We start from the raw sequence: 19,181 nt of genomic DNA on the forward strand, positions 1-19,181 counted from the left end.
TAAATCACAAATGATAAAATAGAATTGGTTATATTACATGTACATAAATATAAATAATAAATATATATAGTATAGTATGTAATATAAATATATTACGTCATATTAAAAATTATTAATTAAAGTCAAAATAATTTGCTAAAGAAACTAAAAAGAATAGAATAGAAAACATTCAACAATATTAATTGGAATAATAGATAAATTAGACTAACATAAATATATATATTAACAATCGTTAATATTTTCTCTCAATAAAACAGAACAATAGCAATAATTAGTTAAGAAGATAACTCATTCAAAAATATTAAAAATATTGAAAAATATGATTTGATAAATAATCAAACGTAATTAAATATTAATAAGGATGTATGTATAAATGAGTAAATTAATCAAATTTGAATGAATGATTAAATGATAAGTAAATAAATATAATTAATGAATGATTAAGTACTCAATTTAATTAATTAAATATATGTCAATCTAAACGACAGACGATGGCTATTAGTAATTATGAAAAGTATCTTATTTTTGCTTCTTAATAGCTGAGCAACAATCGGATGAAACAAGAAGAAAATATCTTACAGAAAGAGTAATATAGATTAGATAAATATGTAGAAAATATAAATATTAACATATAGAAAGAGAAAGAGAGAGAGACATAGAAAGAAAGTAATAAAATAGATGAAAGAAGAGAGAGAGAGAGAGAGAGAGAGAGAGAGAGAGAGAGAGAGAGAGAGAGAGAAAGCTGTGGAAAACAAAGAGCGACTAGGTGAAACGTCGAGACGTGGGCGGAGGGTAAGTTGCTAATTAGAGCCAGATTAAACGCTTGTCTGGGGAACCATTTTCCTTGCCGTTCCTCACCGTTGCTCGGTAGAAGACGAGTGCGAAGAGAGAGAGAGAGAGAGAAAAGAGAGAGGAAGAGAACCAACCATGCTCTAGAGTAGGGGTGGAAAAAAAGAAAGTAGGAAAGGGTGGCTAAGGTTGCAACAGGGAGGGGATAACTCGACTCCGGTTGGAGGCAGGACCGAGCTTAATGAAAAGTGTTTGCCCCGTAAAAGTTAAGATTAATTGGCGCTCGGGGGATGGTTACCGCGGTAATCAGCCAGTGCCAGTGGTTTTCAAACGTACGGTACATACTTGTTTCGCGTTAAATTGTATCTTGTTTACGATTTCGTTTTTTATTATTTTTATCATTTTTTTTTCTATTCAATTTTATTCCGACATAACGTCTATATCTATCATTTTTTTCACAAATTATATTAATTTTCTATTAAGCTAATTTTATTTAAATGTACATAACAAATAATATGTTTGTTAATGACGTTTTATATAAAATAAAATGATAAAATCGATGTTTAAAAGCTCGAATCGTAACACGACTGCAATTGCTTCCGCGGTTTTCGCGGTTTTCACATAGTTCTCGTGGCTTTTGTGGCTTTTGTGGTTTCGTTTGATAAGTTATACGTGTATAAATACGTGGACACTATAAATTATGAAGTTGAAATATACGAAATTATTTCCCTGGATCGAAGTTACCGTACCGATTTCAATTTCAGTTGAGCATTACTGAAACGAGAGGTTAATTTGGCGACACCTAGTTTCATTAACAACGCCATTAAAAGTAATGGGCGGTGAGGGCCGAACTTGACGATGCGGCCACATGGGGGCCGGAAGATTCTAATTAGGAGATAGACCTCGAACTGTGGCGAGGGTCGAAGAGTTGGAAAGTTGAATGCAAGACAATATTTGGAAAATGGAAGGAAAGAAGTAAGAAATTAGCCAAAATACGAACGAAGAGATTAATATTATTTAAGTGTTACATCATTCGTAAAATTATTCGTAATTGAATATTGCTTGTTAAAGTCGCACGATACGCATCTATGATTAACAATTGAGAATTTTATACATATATATATATTAATTTAGAATGATTAGGTAAATCTTTATAAACGTTTATTATATCACTGATACGTGATTACATATTGTCGAATAATTATCACCTTTCGGCTCTCGTGTCTCTCCAGATTTCTCGATACTTCGTGTTTTCCAATACATACTTTGAACTGTTTAAATAAAACCGAATCAAAGAGGATAAAGTATGATTAACAACATTTACATATACACAAAAAACACTGCCAAATCGATACATGACATCAATTAAGATTTATCTATCGCGAGCGATACCTAATCAAAGTATTAATCAAACAATCTTATCCCTAAGATAAAAACAGATGAATTAACCATCAAATCGTTAATTACTTTTGGGATAACAAGACTTTAAATGGTGTTTGTCCTAAATTGTTATCATTAAATATGTGAAAGTTACGACGATCCATCAATTATAATTATCAATCGTCGTAAGTTTAATAAATCGAACTTTGTACTTCACGCAAACATGTTTCACGTAAGTAATATGTGTGCATGGATACAATTTATATATTTAACTATATACTATTACAAGTAGTACAAGCAAACATGAACGTTTGATATTTTTTAATTAAATTATTTGAAAGAAGAGAGAGAAAGAAAAGAAGAATGCAAGCTAGATTTCGAAAATTTGAATTTATCTAGTCAGTTTGAAGAAGAAGAAGGGACAAAAAAGGGAAAGAAAAATAAGCTAGGTTTATCGTGACGAAGCATAATCATCGGTCAAAAATTTGTGTATTTGCTCGAATAGTCAAAGGTTGAAAGGTGCTACCTGCATTACATACTTACTACACACACACACACACACACACATATAAATACGTGCACATAAAATTGAGAATTGTATCATAAAGATATGTATTTAATTATTCCGACTTAAAGATAAAAAAAATAATAGTGCAAAAATTATTACAAAAATTAAAATTAAAAAGATTTTATAAGTTTATATAGAAGAAATAGTGCGAACGATATCGATGATTCCATACGTGAAAATATGTTTAATAAAAAAAGAATAGATAATGATAATATAATAATTTGTCGAAGAATAAATAATATATAAAACTAGTCCATCGATCTACGAATAATACATATAAGATGGGTAGGTATATTAGGAGACATGTTTAAAATTTTCATTTCGTATAGGTATACGTACGTGCCTCGATCCTTAAGTAAATAATCTACCCTCTCTGTATTATTTGGTTAAAAAGCGGTCACCGGTGAAGTTTGCCTTCGACTTGTATACTTATAGGTAGATATACACATAGTATACCTAAGTACTTTAGTTGTGCGCTGCAATTTGTGAAAAATATACAAGGAGTCGTAACAAAACGTAAACGTATGTATGTAGGTGATTTATCATTCTTTCAAACACGCAACATGAATTTATCCATATTAATTTTCCAATAAAAACAAATTGACTTTATTAACAAAAAAGTAAAATCGGAAAATAAAATATCTACGTGTGATCCAAGCAACGATAATAATGATTAACAGAACGATACGGATGTGACGATAGATGTTAATAATAATCGTATAACGAATATTTTTTTTAGAATAAGTAATACGAAAAAACAATTATTCCTTCAGCGTATCGGATTGTATTTTCTCTCTAGAAAAATATATTTTCCTCTCCCTTCGTTTTCCTAAGTCTAGTAGGTAAGTATATAAGAATTGAAATCAATCAGTCTTGATAAGAAGACAATATTTGAGAAAATTGGATATGTTAGACTAGACACGGTGAAAAACGAATAGACTTTTTATCAGTGGGATAAGCAAATGCGCCGTTAGGACCCACGTAAAATATCGCACGAGAACCGATAACAGGCTGATTACTCGAAAACTGGGTGTGATACCTATTATGCTGCTATTAGTTGCTCGATAAAACGGCAGATATCACCGATATTTCTTTGAAAAGAATTGTGAACAAATGCAATGAACAGAAAATGGAGAATTTGGTAGGTAGATATACAGTTATACTTACGCAATATCCTATTTAAAGAAAAAAGAAATGAAGTTTAAACAATGTTTGTTAAGATACAAATAATATCATATTCTTCTATACCAGTTATTATGCACTGTAAAAAAAAAGTATAAAAATTTCTATATTATTAACGTTATTAACATTAATTATTATTTACACATATTATTCTATTACATATGGATGATTAAATATATAAATATAAAATTATTTGTTTTTTCCTTCTCATTTAAAGAGATCGCATAGCAAGCACTGCATACCGATTCTTAACAGGCTTGTATTCTGCAGTCGTTGTTGAATTGGGCGAAAATCTCGTTTCGTAAGTGAGAATTCTCTCCGTCTCTCCTTATTCTAATTTTCTTTCTTTCTTTCTTATAGACCTTTCGTCGCCAGTTGGAACCGTCTTTCTCTTCTTTCCTTATCACTTTTATCCGTTTATATCCTTTTCTATTCCTTCTTATTCCTGATAACACCTTTTCCAATTACTCTTTTAACCTGTCTCGTCTTCTCTTTCTTCTCATGTCTCTTTACTTTTCGTAATACGCAGGTTCAACGACTCGAAATACGTATTATCTTTAATGTCAAACGTACACTTGTTTCATACTAGAAATCCACTAAACAGGCGAGGTATTAATCTAGTTTCATACTAGAAATCCATACTAAACAGAGAGGCTGAGAGTTAATCAAGAGTTCGTAATTTAGAATGCGAAAACGTTTGAGAATTTGGTTATTTCTTTTAGAATCCGCTAGATGGACACTATGCGAATACTATTGAGAATACCATTCCAAATTGCCATTCTCAATAATATGCACTAAACAACGACTTAACTTTCGATTAAGTTTCACTCTCAAATTATATATTCACACTTTAAAGAATTATTTTTCGCTAATTGATACCGTTCCATGGCAATTATCATTCTCAATAACGTGCTCCACGAATAAATAAATTTCAAGAGTTTCACTCTCGAAATGTACCTTTATGATATCTCCGTTCGTTGAACGGTGACGAATCTGGAATCGAGAATGATGAATCGTGAATCGTGGAGTCGAGAATCGGAAATCAGAAATTGTGAATCGGAACTCGGTTTCTCGAGGGGAGGGTGGGGAGGGAGGGAGGGTGGGATAGAGGGGATGGGGGTGATGGTGGTGTCGAGACTGTGGAATCGGGACTCGAGATTCGGGACTCGAGGTTACGAACCTATGGGACGGGGTAGGCGAGGATGGAGGGGGAGGAAGGGGATGGTGTAGGCGTGGCAGAATCGCGAGGTTTGGCCGCGGATAGGCGTGGCAGAATGGAGTGACCGCGGAAACTCGGTAGCAGAGGGGAGCGGTTTTCCCGTTACGGACACGCGGTCCCTCGCAACGTCACTTTGTGGTGCGGCGTCGAGTTAATCGCTCGTATTGCCGCGAAATCGAAACCGTTCCGTTCGTCGTAGGCGCACACGTTCGTCGTTACGGTCGGTAAGCACATTAGCAACGGTTACAACGTTCGATTTTTCAAATGCGATCGAAGACACGTAAGAGATTTCGTTCGCCGTGATCCACCGTCTCGAAATTCATTTTTCGAATTATATAATCGTCGTATTCAAGTGGCCGATCGGTTGTGCGGTCGTTCGATCGATCGATCGAGTCCCGTACGCCGATCGGAAGTCCATCGTTCACCGTTTTCCCGATCGATCGTCGATCGGACAATTCCGTCTCGAACCGGTGGAATAGATCGAAGTGAAAAGAGACGCGGGGATTCGAAATTCCCGTGTGAAGTATAATCGATTAATTTCGACAAAAATAAAAAAGTGCTCGTGAAAGAAGGTGGGGGAGGGGGAGAGAATTGGAATGAAGCGAGGAATTAAATATCACGTGGTATCGATAATTGAGGGATCGAGAGACATTTAGAGGCATTTAGGAATCAGGTATGCATTACAACGGCCAAGGGATTTTGGAAGACTCGTATCTGCGACAACGACAACAGCAAGATCATCATCATCATCATCATCATCATCATCTTCATCATCATCAGCAGCAGCAGCAGCAGCAGCAACGGCAACAGCACACCGCTTACGAGATTCGACGGAAGATTCGCGATCGAAGTTGTTCACCGAGTTGTTCGGATGAAGTGCGGTCACCTGGTTCCGAAGTGAGGGGAGGAGAGACGGTCGGATCGCCGGAAAATATACGTTTGATCGAAAACGGCTCTCCCCCGGAGCTCGAAGACGAATCTCGAATGTCGAGGTATCGCGAGGAAAATGAGGCGAAAAAACCTTCGTTCTCGAAGCAGGAAAACGAGCAGGCGGCCAGTTTTTTTCGGGACCCGAGCGAAGAAACGAGTGTAAAGTGTTTCACGGAGGAGATGGTGTCCGCGGCTCGCTACGGGGAGCCGGATAACTCGCCGGGGAGGATCTCCCCGCAAGAGTACGCGGTTCACCCGACCGAGAGCAGACGTCACAGCTCGTTCGGTAAGACATCTTTCTGCATCGACGCGCTCCTCGGCCGTGCGAGCGGGAAGCAGCAGGAGAATCTCGATCACGAACGACCTGAACGGAATCAAAGATTGTTATTCGGCACGAGGAATTCCGTGATCGACTCGAATTCTTGCCTGGCCAACTCGATAATCGGTGCCCACGACCGGGAATCGTCCTCCTCCGCTCTCGGCGGTATAAGTGGTGGTGGGATCGCGGGTACTCGTGGTTGCACCGGTGCAGGTGGTGAGATCGAGACTGGAACTGGAGTTGGAATCGGAGTCGGGGTTGGGATTGGAAATGGAACAACGCTTATCGGTACAGCAGCAAGAACGGATGATCGGGCATCGTCCCTCGGCAATCTTTTGTCGAACAATCCGTTCGACAGATCCGTCGTGCAGCACGATCTGTCCTCGCCATCCAACCTGCAAGTTATTCGCGAGGGGAGTAGCGACAGACAAGATATTCGTGAACGATCCGGCCATTTATCCTCCTCCGGCATCCGCGTCGAGTCCGTGGAAGAGTCGAAGCCAGCTTTTAAAGGGGAGAGCGCGGGGAACGGAGGGTTTCGCGTCGATCGTTTCGAGAACATCGAGGACGAGGCCTCGATCGAGGTTGATCCGACGAGAACAGGAAGCGCGAGTTCAGGAGGGAGTAACGCGAGCCACAGTCCTGTCTCGAGCCCACCGATCTCGCCAGGATCGGAGGAGCCGAGTGGCAACGCTATCCCTGGTAATCCGAATTTACCGAGCGGTCATTATGGCGCGCTTGGCAGCAGTACAGGGGTAACTCGACAGAATCAAGCTCTTCTCTTACATCCGAGTGGTCCCCTCATACATCCCGGAGGATTATATTATCATCCTGCGGGCGGTAGCGCGTTTCATTCGATACACAAGGAAGGACAACCCGTCGGACATTCGCAGAGTGCCGGTGCTCATCCTCAGCAGCATCACATCCATCCACTCCAACTCGAGTGGCTTGCTAGGACTGGAATGTTATATCCCAGATTACCCGCCGATTTAGCCGGTGAGTTGGTGCGGTAATCTTAATTTTACTGCTCGATCAGATAATTTCAATTAACTTTCATTCGTTCAATTTTCTTTGTTTTTATCGCACCGAATCCTTCGCATGTTTTTATCCATAGCCGAGTCATAAAATTATCGACGTGGGTGTATTTAAAAAGAAAAAGCATTAATTTGCGAAAGTACTTTTTTTTTGGAATATAACTTTGAATTGATTCTCTTGAAACGATTCGAAAGAATAACGATATTTATTTTTAAATGAATAAGAAACAAAATTATCGGTGCAAGAATTTTTAGTAATTCCGATTGAATCATGAATTCGTATCATGAATTTCGAATATTTTCACTCTATGTAAGAAATGCAAGATTTACTTTTTGTGTATTCTCCACTGACAAAGATCGTTATAGTTCAAGAATTTATAGCAAATACAATATGTTCGTATTAAAAATTAATAATTGTAGAAATAAAAAATATTGTAATTTGAAAAAGCGAATTTGCATTTAAAAGTTTGACTATAATTAATTTTTTATTTTTTTATTTTATTGAAAAAAGCTATCTTATTATTAAATATTTCATTAGGAATTGTTATTTTTTATTTAATTTAAACAATAAGTATCGTTAATTGCAAGTTAATTTAATTTCATAATACGAAACATATATTGCAATAAAAAAGATATTAAAAATATTTTTGCGAATTCTTTAATTAATACTTTCTTTTTTTAAATATATATCTGTGTAAAAATAATTTTGTGACTCATCGTATATATTTTTATTCGCATAAATTTATCTTTTAAATTATATCTATATTCCAATCGTTAATAACGATGATTTCCAACAATTATTACGAAGAACAAAAGTTTTTCTGCATGAAAAATTGAATCAATTACTTTGCTATAATAAGCAAAATATATTTTCTTATATTTTCTAATGATATTCCTTTTCGTTCAATCTTTTTCCCTTTTTCATCTTTTCAATAAACTACCAAACGTAAGCCAGAGAAAATAATACACGGATCAACAATCAACAGAGAAAATGTAATTAGATAATCGTCTATTTTATTGAATAAAAAATTCAAGTAGACTCGATTACGCGCAAACGAACGAGCGAATAAACGAACGAACAATAGAAAATTTTGAACTTAATTTCGATGCTAATTCATCATGATATTAATCGCGATAACTTTTAAATTAAATTGTTTTTTTTTTCTGATATCTTGAAATACTTATAAATAGTTAAACGAACGATTAATGAACATATAATATGATTATTGTATTTTGTAATATCTATAGATAATGAGAAAAGAAAAAATATTTCTATAATGATATCTACTTTTTTGAAATGATCGATAAACGATTGAAATACTTATTACAGTAGGTATATCTGTATTAATAATTGGATATTAGTACTCTGACTTAAAATTGATATAACAATAGATAAAGTGTCATTTTTCCTGGGCATTAATGTTTAAAGTTACCTTGGCACAAGAGCAACGTCATAGAATAGATCGACATATTGCTTATACAATAGGCAGATAGCGAATGTTTACATGCTTAATGTAACACTTTACTATATTGACTGGCTACTCAAATTTTTAGGTCGGTTGTCAAATGATAATATATAGGGAATAAGTTTTGCGGCATACTGTTAAAAATCCGTATCACGATCGTATTTAAAGTAGCATTATTTATTTCAAAATTCATTTTTCTTTTTTAAATATTCGATGATGGGTAGTGATATCGAGAAACTTTTACGATTTTCACACATTTTATATTCTTACCTTACAACAAGATTTCAACCGACTTCAAAATAATAAACGTTACGAATCTTTCATATTCTCAAGAATAAATGATAAATTTAATTATAAACAATATGTCATATAAAACACAAAATATTAGATCGATCAGAATCGAAAGTTTAAACCTTTTTGGAAGACGATACGAGGACAAAGATGATATTTATTTAAAAAAGAAAAGAAAATCACAATTTTTCAAAGTTATATTAATTCTCCACTCTGCTTTGAATCTACTTTTTTTCATCGGCTTGAATGCGGACGAAATAATGCCAAAAAAAAGGACAATAAAACAGGAAAAAAGAAAAAAGGGGGAAAAGAATCTCGAAGAAATCAATCAAAAAGTATATACACACACACACACACACACACACACACACGCACACATCGACTAAGCGATATGATATTTACTTAGACATTCGGTGGAAAAGCACCGAAGAGAGGAAAAAAAAGATGATTCCGGTTACTACTACTACGGTAAATTTCACGCTTAGAAAAAAGAGCGTGGTCGCGTTGTCCGGCCAATCAGTCGAAAGCTTTTATCGAACAAATTGGTCGGTGAACGTAGCAGACCAGGATGCCGAGATGGACCGAATCCGAATAAACGGGGAACGAGAAAGAGAGTGCGGAACGGGAGAGAGAGAAAAATGGGTGGAGAGGCGGGAGTAAACGGAACGCGATTGTGTGTGTATGTGCGTTTCAGCGCGCGAGAGAGAGAGAGAGAGAGAGATGTTTGAAACGAAGTGCGGGGTACTTTCTGTCAGATGATCCTGATTGGTAGTTGCCGAGCAATCCAACGTCGACGAAAAAGGCGAAAACCCGATAGCGTAAAACGAGCAACGGGTACAAAAAAAAAAAAGTTCTCGCGGAATAAAATAAAACGGTTGCATTCGCCCCACCTGAAGCGGCCGTTATCGCGTCGGTAGGGAACACGAACACGACTTGTTAAAAAATTGCTGGATGGGAGTATCGTCCCGTTCAGCCCTTTCTCCTCCCCTCCTTCCATTTCCTCCTCCTCCTCCTCCTCCTCCATTCTCTCTCTGTCTCTCTCTCTCAACAGTAGTCTCGCATTCTCGTATGCTCTCGACGTTATGTAAATAACGATGAGTACGCGACTCAGCGGCTCGGCACGGTGAGCTGACACGAGGAGGGAGAGATAGGGTGGAAGCAAGAGATGCGAGCTTTTATTTGTGGAATATTTGTCGCGCGTTACACCAACGAGGATGTATCCCGACGACTATAACAGGCGATCGTGCTTCATCTATTTCGAGTCGAGGTTTACGGTATTGAAATTTAACTAGAGTATCCCGCCATCTTTTATATCCTCGGTCCGTATCCCAAATCCCGATATCTCTGCCTCGTGTACACTAAAAACTGTTTCTCGTATCACCGCGTGTCCATTCACGCGATACCAGTTTGCATTCGGATTAATCGAAATCGACCAACCTGTATGACAGGTATCTAATTCTTTTAGGAACGCGGGAACATTTTCAGTGTTAATGCTCGCCTTCCTTCGATTCGAGTTACTTACTTGTTATTATAATATAATATGTATATATTTTTAAAACGTTTAGATAAATAATTAATATTATATGTTTTCTTGCAAAACTTTAGGTTCATCTAATTTTGGATTCTTATTCTTGTACGTATCTATGAAGCTATATATTCCTTTTTCCACTTATTTAATTAATATAATAGTAAGTAAAAGTGTATTTTTTTAATGACATTTTTGAACAAACCATAATTTTGATTAATTGTTCGATCAAAAGTTTACAGTCATTCAATCTATTAATTTTATAGTTTCAAAAGATTACAAAATGAACAGATTACAAATGAAAGTACAATTAAAGAAAGAAAAACAGTGTGAATGCAAAAACGGTTTCGTTTATTTCTTATCCATGTTATTTTCACACGCATTGCATCAGATGTATTTCAATTTGACTCGTCAAACTCTCTTCGAATTTTTGTCCCTCGCTGTGCGGTGTGGAGTGATTCGCTTTTACAAGATACGGTGAAAAAAATAATGGCGGAAGATGTCGAAGAGATGGTAGGAGGTCTGCCAACAAAAGGGGATGATACCCGAGAGATGAAGCACGCGAAGGGTTGGTGGATGATTTAATTAGTTAATTGTGCGTCATTCATCCGTCTATTCATCCCCTTCGCCCTTCTCTCCACGATAGTACAACGCCGACGCAGACGTTCTAAGGTTACCATGGAAACTCCACGGACTTACATAGACCGTTCCAACAGCTAATTTCGTCCATATTTAAAACAATCCAAGAACGTAAATCGGTTTCATTCGTTTTCGTCGAATGTTTTGTCAGTTAACGGACATTGCTTCGCCAATTTCTTCGGCAAAATGAGGAAGAAAAAAAAAAGAGGAAACTCTTGATTTCTTCAAATCTCTGATTAAGTCTAATTTCGCAGAATCTACGAATCTCTTTTATTATAACAATTAAAAGGAAATCTGAAACGGAATGGATTTGCTGCATTTTTGCAAAATTCGTGAAAAAATATTTGCATGGCTTCAATAAATTCTTCTTATAATATAACAATAAAGAATTATTGTTATTTATTTTTGTAATTATTTAAAAAAAACGAAGCATCATGATTTCGATAAATCTTCAGATGTAATATTAAGAATCAAAATTTTGAACAATATTTTCCTACTTGTGTATTCAGCCACTTCCTTAGAGAATATTTCTCCAGCTTGATCTATACCCACGGTTTAACAGAAATTTGTGAATATTAAAAATTTCTTATAAAAAATTTTCCTCTAATTACCTTACGCGTATAACGTGTATCTAGAGTTACACTTAGGGTTGGATCTAGTCGCGATTACCATTACACGATATTGTACACGATATCGTCGATGACAGTCGAGGAATGAGAATTAATTGCACACGTACACGCATACAGGAAAGATGGTAATGTACCCAAATAGGAGCGTTACGTGCAGGCTACGTATATACGGTACGTGGAAATCGGAAACACGCGCAGGTTTAACCCAGTGTATGGAAACGTTAGCACTGGCAACACGTTGAAAACGTCTAGTGGCGTTACCAGTAGCGGTCGCGTCAGTCTACCTGTCTATAGGCATGTAGGCGGTAATGGTGTTTCTGAATTAGCTGCCAGCTAGTTTGGCCGCCCGCAAGCAAACAGATCTTGGTTACCCGATGTGTAACGTTCCACGTTCGCCCAAACCATCCTATATCTCTATGATCTGGTCTGATCGCGCTGTAGCCACATGGGCGCGTGCAAATGGTGACGCCAATGGTGTACAGGTTTTATATACGAATATCGCGCCTTATTACATTCAACGTTACTCCTCGAGTAAAATTTGAGAATTTGAAAAATTCTCGAGAGTTTCTCTTCTTTTCTTTTCTTTTTTTTTGAGAAGAAGAGTAACTTTCGCGAAGAATTCTATTCTACCGAAAATTATCTGTTCGTGAAGAGACGTTAATCGCGAAGGAAATGATTTTCATTTCGAAGCTATTAGCTATATGTGTTTCATAATTAAAGGGGGGAAAAAAAGAATGGTAATGGCTGGTGAAATCATCGATTGCACGGATGATTAGATACCCACTGTATCGTTTGAGGGGAGGGACTACTATTCCAATTCGTAATCCGATGATAAAAGTAAATGGCAGCATTTCTGGATGTTTATGACGTGATTCGTGGTGAGTTCACGGACCGAGTTTGAAATTAAATCCAACCATTTTGGGGGTAGGGAAAATAATCTCTGACAAAAGTTGGCCAACTTTTTTCCTCTCCTCTTGGTATTCATCTCGCCCTCGCCACTGGCTTCCACGGATCTCCAATCGTATGGCGCAAAAGGAAGCGGAGTCGATGACGTCTCGCGATCAAGGGTGCAGAGGGATGGTGGATACCGCCGACGTTACCCTCGCCCGTCTTCGTTCACCTCTGATACGAGGGGTTGAGAATTTGGGGGCGGGTCGTATCGAGCACTCAGGGCTGCAGGCGGAGCTTCCACCGCTACACGAGACAAGGAGAGGGAGCAAGATCTGGTACAAACGCGCGCGCGCGCGCGAGGCCACGCGACGCACGCAACACGCACGCACGCACGCACGCAACGGCTGTTCACACCCATCAAGGGATACCAAGAAAGGATAGGAAGCAGAAGAAAACAAGAACCGAGCAAGAATACGAAACACGGGCAAATGAAATCGATCAAAAGAGCGGAAAATTGTACAGGAACGAGGACCGAACTTAGCTGCGATCGTTGAATCGTAAAAATAGAAAATTGTAAAATAAAAAGGCGATCCGTTTATTTTAAAGTAGATACAGAAATTTTTCGAATCCTCAGAGTGATCGGGTTTTATACCAAGATTTATGTGAAATCAATTTTTGAAAGGACACAATTAAATGATTTTTTGAAAGCAATGCTGTTGTTGTGAAAGAAATTGCAAAATACGTAGTTGGCGTAAGAGCAAGTGGTAAAAAAAGAAGAGAAGGGTGAATATGAGGAATAGAGGGATAGAATCGCGTTAAGTACAGATAATGGCCGGTGTTTACCGGTATGGTGATCAGCATGATTTAAGAGCCGGCCTGGCGTGAAGCGGCTAATAGGACCCCAAATAAATTAAATTATCATGATAAAAGTGTAGCGGGGTGAGAACGACGTTAACCTTAACGACACCCCACTGCTTCACCCTGCACAGAGGAGCACGAAAATGGTGATTGTCCACTCGATGGTGCCGCCCTTCTTGTTTACCGACATCTGTCATAACTCGCACCATTTCTCCCTAGCACCTTCGCATTCGTGCAATTTCAGTGGCTTCCCAACACAATTCGTCGATGCTTTTGCTTTCCGATTCAATTTATAAAAATTAATCTAGAATACCCTATCCCTTAATCGTCCATATAAGTCTCATATTGTAATTTCTTTTTCTTTCTTCAATAATTACGATGAATTTAATTCACCAGAAATTCGAGAATAATTCGAATGAGAAAATATAAAAATTTCAAATCAAATAACGAATGCACAAATCTGTAAGAGTTTCCACCAAGGAGATGGAATCTGTTCTAGATCTGTCTAATTGTCATCTGAAAAATTGTCGAGGTGGAAAATCGTTAAAATCGGACCATATGTGCTCAGTGGGTGGCAAACCATCCTTTGTAGGGACGATTAATGTATTTATATACACAAGTACGAGCGACATAAATAACGAATACTCGTTGAGGGTTTACGTTTATGTTTGAAATGGTGTGGCAATATGTTATAGATACGTTCGAGATACATAATTTTTTTTAACTCGTGAAGAATAAGGAAGAGATTCCTTCTTTCTTTTTTTTTTTGCAGTTAGAAAAATATGTTTGTCGCACGACGTAATATGGAGAGACGGAGTCGCGGTGTTGTCGCAGCGATTTATTCCAAGGCGGAAAAAGCGAAAATAGGTCCACGGTATTGAATGTTTGACTAAGCGGCTGATTAAGAGTGACATAAGGGTATCGCACGTTCCAGATTAATCCGACAATGTGTGTACGCGCGACTAAACACTGCCATGTGTACAAACATTGACAGCCGGTCACGCACTTGCTGTGTAGTTAAATTGGTAGGACAATTCGTAAGCTGAAAGCATTTAAGAGGAAAGAGTGCGCGAGATGAACCACATTGAAATCTTACGATGACGTACTTAACGTATGAATTATCTCTTGCATATTTGTGTTTGCCGCAATTAATTAAAAAAAAGAATCACGATTTTTAAATGCTCCGAGCTACTGTAAGATTCTCTGTAACAATCTCGTATCGAAATGTATGTATGAATGTATGTATGAATATGAAAATTATATATTTTAAATATAAAAATTCGATACGATATTGAGAATCATCGGTCCAATTCCATCACTTTACAAAGATAGCCAAATTTCGATGTGATTTATTACGTGTAGAAAGTCAGAGAGGAGAGAAGATCGGGTCTGGCCAAGAGCCGTTCATAGGGCTAATCGTTAGGGCGGTCACCCTCGTCTCTTCCCTCTCCAATTTGCCCCCTTCCTATTTTCAACCCCAAATCATAGTATTGCAACCTAGAGGGGAATTTACGCTCGTGGTAATTGCATTAGCATTCGATGATTTTTATTGGCTTCGATTAATATTAATTCAAACGAGCGTTGTATCAATAACGAGTAAAGGATATACCGATTTCCTTCTATCTTTTTTCCTTTTTTTAAGGCAAATAAATCGAACCGTAGAGTTTATATAAATATTCTTGTTAAAAGTTGCATTAAACGAATAATAGCAGTTAAACGTGTAATTATTATCGATAGGTTGCGCGGCCCAACATGCTCTTCTTGGAAAGACCAGAAGGCCGAGGACCGCTTTCACGTCGCAACAGTTGCTCGAATTGGAAAAACAATTCAGACAGAACAAGTACCTAAGCAGACCGAAGAGATTCGAAGTGGCCACCTCGCTAATGCTTACGGAAACACAGGTGAGCAGTAAGCATTTTACGAATTAAATATTGCATATTATAAGAAAATACACGCAAAAATCTTCATACGCTACGTTATAGAGAGTAATTCGAGTGAAAAATCTCTTTGAATGAGTGAAATCGACTCTCAAATTATTTTCATATTTGTTTCATTTGAATGTTTTACAGTTTAAAACGTTATTATTAAAAAGAAAGTTATTAATAAAAAGATCGTTCCATATATAATCCATTATAATCTACAACAATGTATAAAATAAAATTATCGCTGATCTTTGATAATTGATAACGTAACTTGTTAATTGAATTTGCATAAAAAATGTATGAAGATTTTTGCGACTAATATATATCGTTGCAATATGTTTTTTATACATCCTTACTTTTCTTTTTCATTTACTTTCTCTTCTTCTTCCTTCTTTTTGTTTTTTTTTTCGTTTTTTCGTTTCTCTCTCCTTTTTAAGGTGATACTTCAAGATTACACGATAAAGAAACCTAAATGAAGGATGAATGAGCGAGCGAGAAAAGAGAGGGAAAACGAGACGAAGAGAGAATGAAGAAAGGGAAAAAGCCTCTAGAGAAATCGGTGAAATAATCCAGGGACCCTTCCTTTCCTTTACGAAGAACGAACGTGAACGAGCGAATCTCTTGCATAGTTTAACAACTTAAACATAACTTTGAAGCTTACGTGCTCTGACGGATCGCTCAGCAAATAGCAACGAAAGTCTGAATTATGGGAGACTGAGTCCCTGATTTGTTTCGATATTCAACTGATTCAAGCTCGGAGCATTTTACCTTTCAAACATTGTACGAACGTTGCGTACACCACGTTCCGTTTCTTATATTTTCTTTCAGCATCCACGAAAGGGAGAAAATTCAATTAACTGTTCTTATCGATCATTGATTAGATAAATATCAATAACCGAAATGTGATTGATTTAAAGATTACAGAAGAGGAGTGCAAAGATTTTTCAAATATTCATCAATTCGAGTTATTATACGAGTAGATATATCGTGTAAAGTTTAAACGAATAAGTTAATTTCTCATATTTTGCTCTTCGTTTAATTATCCAATCGATCGAATTGTAATTGAATAATAATCGAGAATAATTGAAAATCGAGAAATGGAATCTCGAAAAAACGAATCTTTTATATAAATCTACTTGCTTTCTTTTCTTTTCTTAAAATTCGATCGCTTTGTAAATATTCCGATATTGCAAATATGTATTTATCATCGCGAGAAAAAAGCGTGTTTCTTTCTCTCAAGGGTGAAATATAGTATAGAGGTGGAAATGAGACGGCAGATCTGTTCAAGTACGTGATATGTTGTCCAAAGGATTTATACATAGTTCTCTTGCGGGATTAGGAAAAGAAATATTGAGTTTATGGTATACTTGCAGCGATTCGGAGAGGTTGATTAATAGGTTATGTACGATTTAATATCGCCTGGCGCACAGGAAAAATTCAATTCTGTGTTCTTCTATTCTCTATTACTTTACTTAAATTACAACTCCATCTCCCTTCCTTCTCCGGTATTCATTCAAGTGATTCATTTTTAATTGATAATTAACATTACACTTGATCCTCACATTTTGATAGATAATATTAAGATCTTGTATCAACAATCGTGTGTATACGTGTGTTGGAATTTAGGTGAAAATCTGGTTTCAAAATCGTCGAATGAAATGGAAAAGAAGTAAAAAGGCGCAACAAGAGGCACGGGCGAACAATAAGGTGGAAGATGGTGGGAATGTGAGAAGCGGCGAGAGAGAAACAGGGAATGATCCGAATCCAAATTCGCCGAGTCCGCAGGAGGATACCAAAGGAACGTTACAAGAAACGCAAAGAAACACGACCGAGCTTCAAGAGCCACTTTATCGACCATACGTGGTATAAAAACATTGACGAAATAATAATGATGTGCCAAATAAGAACTAAAGATAAGTTGCCATTTTTCGCGTCATTTTCATCGCCGATCAAAACACCATCGGTCGATAACTTTGATACTTCGTGTGATACCAATCTTGTTCTTCTTGGGATCGAAATATATATATATTTTTTTTTTTGGGAGAGGGTGGAAAGAATTTCGCCCAATCTTCGACGAGGGAGAACAAAGAGGTGTTGTACGTGGAAAACGATTGGTTAGATTTTCGAGGAAAAGATCGTAAGAATGAAATCGCGTGCATGATGTATATATATATAGTATACAAGAAGTATCGATCAAGTACGTAATACTGGTGTAACATTGGAAAATTTGTATGTAAATATAGGGAACAAAACTATATAATAATAAATTATAGACGCATATTTATACACGCATAGGTATATACACGCGTTCCCTCGTGTCCATGCCCGTGCTTGCACGCGATCGCTGTTATCAGGGGCGATAAAGTTAGAAAATTAAAAATTTGAATTTGACTATTTATCATTCTTTACCACCTTGAATTATTTCGAGATGTTTTACATTACCGAAGGTTGGTAAAAAGAAGTGCGTTTTTATCCGGTATCACAAAAAAAATATGGCTTATATTAATAAATTGAGAGGACGAGCAATCGCAGCAATAGTTGTATAAAATCATCGATTAGAATAAGTATGAGGGATTAGAAGATTTTTGACCGTAACACTCTTCTCCAACGTTGCTCTAGATCATCCACAGACACTGGAAGACACGTACCTATCTATTTATGATAAATTACATAACTGTAAATAATATTCGTATACGTTTAGGTTAGAAAGTGCGATGCGAGGATAACGTCATATTATGTCGCAACAAGTTCCTAAAATAAATCACAAATAGAAGAATAAAACGTATGGACTTTGTTTATTCCTTATTCATTTTTTTTAAAATCTTGTTCGATGCGTCGCAAACAATGAATCGAAACGTTGAAAATTAATTTCATTACTTAACATAACAAAATTGTGCTTTTAGGTGTATCTATTTGTCTCTACTTACGTCGTTAAATTCTATATACGTGCACATGTATTTTATATAGTTTTACATAAGCGAATCTTTATTTCTGTAAAAGAAGAAGAAGAAGAAAAAAAAGAAACTTAAAAATATGTAGCCATTCAAAGAAGACACGATCATATGTTTCCCACTACAGCTCCCGCACGTAAACGAAGAATCATCAGTATTTATGATATGCTAATTTCCCGTTACAAATTCCGCGATGTTTCGCGGATGACTGCTCTTACCGGCTACAGCCAGTGGAAAAACCATCCGTTTGGAAAACCAGTCGTCAACGAAGGAATGGAAAGGAGCAGGAGAGAAGAGAAACTTGGCTATGGGTATCGTTCTTAAATAAAATAGAGATCGGTTTCATGACAGCATTTTCGGTAATCGTTATGTTAAACGTAAATTACTGTTGATTCGAATTGAGAAAATTTGATTATAGATATTTAAGTAAGTACATATCCACATACGCAGTACATATACATATACGTGATTATGTGGTATGGTATATGTATCGTGTGATAAGATCGTTTCTTCTTCGTATTCTTTTTTACACAATGTAGAGATATATCTGAAAGAAGTAAAGAAAAATTTGAAGGATTGGAATAAAAA

At 36.8% G+C, this 19,181-nt stretch overlaps 1 protein-coding gene and 1 long non-coding RNA gene across 3 annotated transcripts; one reads left to right on the plus strand and one right to left on the minus strand.

The window, feature by feature from the left end:
* Window positions 1–1,833: 1,833 nt before the first annotated feature.
* Window positions 1,834–4,983, minus strand: LOC108002625 (uncharacterized). The gene is made up of 3 exons (XR_003698786.2): window positions 4,162–4,983; window positions 3,905–3,998; window positions 1,834–3,213 (listed from the first exon to the last, which is right to left on the minus strand). It is a non-coding gene; the product is annotated as an uncharacterized LOC108002625 (long non-coding RNA).
* Window positions 4,984–5,225: 242 nt separating this feature from the next.
* Window positions 5,226–19,181, plus strand: LOC108002676 (AT-rich interactive domain-containing protein 1B). Of its 2 annotated transcripts, XR_003698782.2 has the most exons (4): window positions 5,226–7,383; window positions 15,458–15,621; window positions 17,269–18,286; window positions 18,344–19,181. XR_003698782.2 is itself a non-coding variant. In XM_017064488.3 (3 exons), exons 1-3 carry the CDS (start codon window positions 5,814–5,816, stop codon window positions 17,509–17,511), a joined length of 1,977 nt encoding a protein of 658 aa, XP_016919977.1. In that variant the 5' UTR covers window positions 5,226–5,813; the 3' UTR covers window positions 17,512–19,181. The 2 variants fall into 2 exon arrangements, 1 of the variants encoding a protein (XP_016919977.1); XM_017064488.3 differs by having other exon boundaries at window positions 17,269–19,181.

The sequence above is a fragment of the Apis cerana genome, linkage group LG13, assembly GCF_029169275.1.
Source record: "Apis cerana isolate GH-2021 linkage group LG13, AcerK_1.0, whole genome shotgun sequence".
NCBI lineage: Eukaryota > Metazoa > Arthropoda > Insecta > Hymenoptera > Apidae > Apis > Apis cerana.

Bases quoted from the DNA above. Each gene is read 5' to 3' on its own strand.
- LOC108002676 (XM_017064488.3), top strand. From the start codon at position 5,814: ATGCATTACAACGGCCAAGGGATTTTGGAAGACTCGTATCTGCGACAA. The intron at 7,384-15,457 runs GTGAGTTGGTGC...TATTATCGATAG, and splicing joins ATTACCCGCCGATTTAGCCG to GTTGCGCGGCCCAACATGCT. The intron at 15,622-17,268 runs GTGAGCAGTAAG...GTTGGAATTTAG, and splicing joins TAATGCTTACGGAAACACAG to GTGAAAATCTGGTTTCAAAA.